This window comes from Rhipicephalus sanguineus, chromosome 9, assembly GCF_013339695.2.
Source record: "Rhipicephalus sanguineus isolate Rsan-2018 chromosome 9, BIME_Rsan_1.4, whole genome shotgun sequence".
Lineage (NCBI taxonomy): Eukaryota > Metazoa > Arthropoda > Arachnida > Ixodida > Ixodidae > Rhipicephalus > Rhipicephalus sanguineus.
Genome location: NC_051184.2, coordinates 150,251,262 through 150,257,873, shown reverse-complemented (window position 1 = coordinate 150,257,873; position 6,612 = coordinate 150,251,262). Strand labels below are relative to the sequence as shown.

The 6,612-nt window shown below is 46.4% G+C and overlaps 1 protein-coding gene across 1 annotated transcript; it reads right to left on the bottom strand.

Moving 5' to 3' along the window:
• Window positions 1–248: 248 nt before the first annotated feature.
• On the bottom strand, window positions 249–6,363 carry LOC125759998 (uncharacterized). The gene is made up of 5 exons (XM_049419544.1): window positions 6,161–6,363; window positions 5,961–6,086; window positions 4,238–4,376; window positions 950–1,113; window positions 249–492 (listed from the first exon to the last, which is right to left on the bottom strand). Exons 1-5 carry the CDS (start codon window positions 6,361–6,363, stop codon window positions 261–263), a joined length of 864 nt encoding a protein of 287 aa, XP_049275501.1. The 3' UTR covers window positions 249–260.
• Between the last annotated feature and the right edge of the window lie 249 nt (window positions 6,364–6,612).

Below are 6,612 nucleotides of genomic sequence, written 5' to 3'. Positions count from 1 at the left end.
TGCACATTTCAAAAGACAAAGGCATTCTCTGTGCCAAAATATATTATGTCTGTGTGCATCTGCTTCATTGTCCTTTCCGAGTGCAGACTAAAGTGCTTGTTCACTTATAACCACCACCATCCTTAACGTCCATAAGCAGCAGCTGAACATTGTATTGCAATTATATGTGCATAAGCACTGTCGCAAGCCACAACGGCAGGGATTACAGTAGCATATTTCCTGCACAGCTCCTTTACATAAACTGAAAAGAACTAAGCATTTCATTCATACACTCTTAACTTACTCCGTCTTGGGTAGGGCCGCATCATATACTCCTTCAGCGGGAAGGCCTCATAACCAATGAAGAAATATGGGAGAGGACCCTCGTTGCCAACAGGACTCATTGGTGGCAAGCCCAGTGCCCCCAGCAAAACATTCTTTTGAAGAGTGGAGCGGGAGAAAATCCCGCCATCACTCTCGCTTCCAGGGTGCCCAACTTCCACGTATATGAACCTGGGTGAAAAATAGTGTTTCACTAAGACTTTGAATCAAGTATGTAACCAAAGGCCACGAATACTCAGTGCACTGAAACCAGTTGTTTCTACGAAGAATGTATTTCGAGAACGAACCATCATTGCATACAATAATCACTCATTGTTAGATGAGTGGTGTGCAAAAGAACAAAACACTATTCTTCTTTTGCGCACCATCGATCTCCAGTGAGTTACCAATCGCCCAGCAGTCCGTCCTTCTGAAGGGTGGATTGCTGTGTACCCTTGTGCTGTGCTGTGTACACTCGTGTACACATGGCCATGGCAAGTTATACAAGTCACACACTCTGTTGCATATCACTTGCCACCTTGTGAGAGTCTCTAAATTAATGAAAATGCAAACATAAATTGCGAAACTAACTGCGACAGCTTAAAATGCTGATCCAACCACACATTGCAAAGTGAAAACCCAGAATCACCTGTATTGAGCATCACACACAGCAAGCAGCGACTTGCTGAAGGAACGTTTGTAGTTGAAGTCCACGGACCCGGAGTTAGCAGGGCACTCTATGTTCACGTGCTTTCCGTCAATTGCTCCAAGGCAGTGAGGGACATTCCACCTCTCGTGAAACCCCTGTGATATCTGCAGCAATAGAGGAAATCAAATGCTCTATATAAGTGGCGAATGCTTTAAAATTTACATTCGGTTGCTTCACATACTAAAACCACTCCCTGACATGCATACATACTGTGCTCTTGCATTTGTAGCCAAAAGAGAGCCTCTCCCGACTAATAGCTTCAGGGGACTTCAACGTCTATATAAACATTGTAATTATGACAGAGATTACGACACTCATACTACGCCGAAGAGGTTGCATAACAGTTTCATAATGAACTCTGACAGGCAGCCTGCAATTGCTACTGAAATGGAATATTTATTTCAAAACGTATAACTTATTCAGTGCGAATGAACATAAAACCACGGGTGTGATTATTCTGGAATAGCGACCATCCTCATGTGTTCCTCTGTGTTGAGGGGCCAGGATCAGGAGGCGCAAAATGGAATTGCATCATTCCCAGATGAGTTGACATACAACATTTTACCATTTCAGTGAAGCAGTGTTTCCAGCGTTTGGCCACGGCGTAGTTCAGTTAACCTAGGCTGATGGGGCTTGCAATGCATTTTTACATGCATACACATTCATTTTAATCTTATTTCACACATCAGCTATGTGAAAAAATGTGGAAAACATTAAAGGGGTACTGACACAAAAATTTTGGCCTCGCGTTTTTTTTTTGCTGCAACGTGTTGCTGGGGACCTGTTGGTCGTAACACGGCACATCGTTTGCTGCAGCGCGCGACAGATAATTAATTACAGGCTCCTCATTACCGACCAGTGTCAGTTTCGGTTTCAAAAACGACAAGCCTCCGGGTGCAACTATCACCACCTAGCGGCTGCAGCGCTCGATCACGTCAGCACACAGAAGTGTGACGCACTGCTGCGCTGTTCGCGTCGTCTCCTCGCATTCGCACGCGTGCCGCACGTGCTGCGCGATGTCGTCGTCATCATCGTCCTCGTTGTCGTCTGTTGGCGACGATTTCCTTGAGACACCAACAGCGCAGCGGCGAGCGCGTCAAAACAAAAATGGCGGCTACGACGTCATGACAACTTGTTGTACCGGCTACACGGTTACGTAGGGAAAGTAGGGGGGTCACCTCGGGTCACCTCCGAGGGTGTCAATGCAATAGGTGCGCCCTATAATGCTGGATCGCGCACGCGAACTTCAATATTCATATAAAATACCTTCCAAGCTTTATTCGCTGTCGATATTTCGCAGATGGTACACGCACGTACACGGAAATCGATCCAGCAGGCTATCTCGGCCGCGAAATTTTGTGTCAGTACCCCTTTAAGAGGAAATCTCACGTCACACACTCCTCTGATGACTGGGTTACCTTTAAGTAGTGTTGCATGAAGTTTTCCAGTAAAGCTGCTATTGTCTGTGGACAGCCTTCACTATGAACACTTGAGAACTTGTCTGATGAATGCGCACACAAATTGCTCAAATAGCCGTTTCATGTCTTTAAGGACCAATCTATTACGCAGTGTCTGAAGGTAGTGTCGTGAAGCCTGTGCCTATTTGGCCTAATACCTAATTTTAACAAGGTGTGGGTTCGAGCTAGTTGGTACTCCATGATCACTACTTCTTGCGCAAAATTTTTTCTAAGACGGCGGACGAAACGGACACGGACGGGCGTAAACTTCCAACTGAATTTATTATTAACATGTGCCCTAAATATATACAAATATGACTATGACAAAACAAAACAAAAAAATGCCAGGCCTGCGCGGAAAGCGCAGCACAGTCACAGCGAAAGCTGGAAGAGCGCCATTTCTAGAGCCCGTTGTAAGCTCTCTGGGGCTACTAATACAAGTACACTAGCAAGGTACCCACTACGCCATAAATCACAATATTTGTGAAATTGGGAAGCACCTACAACGCCATTATTCCTCATTGTGCGCAGAAGCGAGGTTCCAGCTACTCATATGTAAGGCATTATGTGCACTTTGTTTACGTGACGACTGATGACGATGAAGAATTGTGGCTCAGGCCTTTGTAATGGGTTGGAAGCTTTAAACGGCTCACCAGTTACGTATTTCGCATTGTGTGACGCCCGGTCGCTATTTAACTCTCCCACCATGCAATATAACATACATTGACGTGAGAAAGAGAGACAGAGAGAGGGGGGAAGAACTTAATTGAGACCCTGAGGAAATGGATGATGGGCTCATGGGCTTCCTTGGAAACCAATGCAAGTGCCCTTGCGAGGAACCCACTACGCTATAAATCATCATAATTTCTGTGAAGTATGGAAGCAGCCACTATGCCATTTTTCGTCATTCAACCGAGGGCCGTGGTACCCGCTAAAAATATGTAAGGCATTATGCACACTTTGTTGGTGTTGTGCCTGATGACGATGAAGACTTATTGCAGAGCCCCTTGTAATGGGTTGGAAGCATTCAACAGCCCACTCGTTGCGCAATTCGCATTGTGTGACGCCTGGTTACAGAATTCGCGTTGTGTGATGCGTGGTTGTTATTTCACTCTTCTACGACACTAAATTACAGATGTTAATGTGGTTCCTTCTGGACATGAAGCCTGTATAGCGTCGTTTTGCAAGGCAGTTCCAAGCACCGGCATGGCTCTGAGGTACAACACTGGGCTCCCACGCAGAGGGCCCAGGTTCGAACCCCGTTCCATCCTGGAAATTTTTTCTTATTTCGTTTTTTTTCTTATTTCGAGCGATAGTGGTTACGGACACCGGCGGCGGCGGCGGCGGCGGCGGACAACTACGCCACCAAAAACGGCCGTTGAAATGATCTCATAACAGCTTTCGCTGTAAAACACCAATGCCACAGGTGTGCAGTGTGTCAGCGCGCATTAGCTTCTCACTCCCCCAAAATGCAATACTTTTTGGGGGAGTGAGAAGCTAATGCGCGCTGACACACTGCACACCTGTGGCATTGGTGTTTTTTGTTTTGTTTTGTCATAGTCATATTTGTATATATTTAGGGCACATGTTAATAATAAATTCAGTTGGAAGTTTGCGCCCGTCCGTCGTCTTAGAAAAAATTTTGCGCAAGAAGTAGTGATAATGCCTAATGTCCTAACTACATTTTAATTACGCCACACAAAGCAGTACAAGCAAGCAATGTGTCTTGTTTGGTTGCTACAAGTCTGCTGGAAAAACAAGCATGGCATACCTTCATCCACTCATCTGCCGTTGAAGGGTGCTGGAGGTACAGTGGCTCGAGTACAAGCCGAAGGGCCTGAGTGACCTCCGCCACTCTAGGGGAGACTGTGGACCTTCCTGCCAGAAGGCCACGTCGCTCTGCGTCTCGCCTGTGGCCAGAAACCTGTCAAGGCAATAAGATACAGCATTAAAGAAATCAATACACTGAAATTGGTATGTGTTAGGTGCACTGCTCAGCCGTTATGAGGGCAACCCTTTCTGAGATAGCATTCATTATTAAGTCACGTACCTTCACAAATTATTTCACTGTACATGTGACTGGTCACTTAAGATTTACTGCTTTCTCAGCGCACTGCTTGCGCGTTCTGCAAGCAGTTGCATATGCAGTGAATATTCCTGTGTGTACTACTATGAAACAAGTGCTTCACTTATATGACGTATAAATAAACGCGTGCTTCAGTTATACACATTTTGTGGAATCACAAGCATATATAAGACTCTCCAGGGGTCAGCGTATGCACTCACATTCCTAGTCAAGTTCAAAAAGGGCTTCCAACACATGCTTGTTAGAATGTGCAAGGGATGCATTTCTGAAAAGTTATAGCTGCAAGGTGAATCTATTTCTTGCGACACACATTGCTGTAGACTATTGTTTAAAATAACTCTTACACGGTGCACTGCTGCCTACAATACGTTGCGTCACTGCTATTTTAACAGAACACAAGCATTGATGTAGCAAGGGGGGGTTAAATTCTCCCCATGTTTTTTTTTTAAATTTCGCATGTGTACATGTGCAAGCACGCGCAGACACACACGCACATACATACATAAAGGGTGGGTGGTTGAACCCCCTCCCTCCCCCATTTTGAAAAATATTTCTGGCATAGGTATTCTTTAAGTGCCTCAAACAGGAAAGTGATTTGTCATGAAATTAATGCTTGCACCCTTGCACACGCTACCTTCATTGTAGTAACTATCTGCTTCAAACGATTCCTGTTATAATAGGTAATTGCGCGTTACATAGTATCTGCACGTCAGGAAAACAGAAAATGGGAACTGAAAGGTTCACAACTGGTATGTGCACACTTTCTCTAGGTCCACACTATAAGGACGAACATCATGCTTTTGTGTAGCGCATGATAACATTCTCTGGCGTTTTACGTGCGGAAATCACGTGCTGATTATGCGGAAAGCCAAAATGGAGGGTTTCGAAAATTTAGACCACCTGGGATTCTTTAGCGTACAAGGTGCTCCAAAAATTAAACGGAGCACGCGAGCTGTGGTCAAGCTATGCAAAAGCGAATGTCAGCAGGCTCCATCAGAGAAGCGGTTCTTCATATTTATGCGGAAATGTGCCAGGCAATAGTGCCATAATTTCCGTATACAAAATAAAGAACCACTTCTGTGATGGAGCGCGCTGGCGTTCACTTTGCGTAGCTTGACTACATCTCGCGTGCTCCGTTTACCTTTTGGAGCACCTGTACGTGCGCTGACAACGCGCTAACATGTCGCTCTAGCATTTAGCCTCCACCTAAATGCGATCGCTGCTGCCGGGATCGAATCCACGACCTTCGAGTCAACAGCTGACCACCGTAACGACTGCACCACCGAGGTCACCTACGTCAAACATGCACTAACACCTCATTTCATATTCTCCACTCAAGCAAACTTGCTTACAAGCGAAGCGCATCCACATGTCTCAGCATGTTATTCTTCAGACCACAAGCTCTTACCTAATGGTCATGGCCAAGCGATCGTGCGCCGAAATTGCAGGCCGGTAGTTAGTGTCCTGCTTCGAGATGGCGGGACGCAGCAGCTCTAGCAAAGTGTCAAAAGTTCTTGGCGGCATTCGCAGGAAGCTAAACGTCATCAAAAGAAAGAGAAAATGGATTACGCACTAGCTTACAGGGACGCAAAACAACGAGAAACTTACTCTCGGAAATACTCCTCATCGTGTGAGCGCAGGTCGGGAAGCAGGCGGCTTGCGTGGCCAGCAACATCTCGCGAGCGAAGGGACGGTCGCACCCACCACCACCTGTTCTTCTTTGAAGGTTTCCGCTCTGCCAGCACTGACACGATGGCTGAGCACATCAGCACAGTGAGGATCTCTTCTTCTTCACTAGAATCGTAGTCCATGATGCGCGGTGACGCTCAAAGAAAACAATAAATCCGCCGCGCTCTGCTGGCGGCGATCAGCTGACTGGCGGCGGTCTCCAAAGTTCTCGCTGATAACGAGATCCGGACGTGACTCTCTGGGTTTGCGACTTCCGATCGCTCGCATGCAGCCTCTGCCGGTGTGAACATCGGTCGCTTTCAGTCGCTTTTTGGTCGCCAGTCGCAAACGGTCGCGCGACCGTTGCTAGACGACGGTGTGAACGAGCCTTA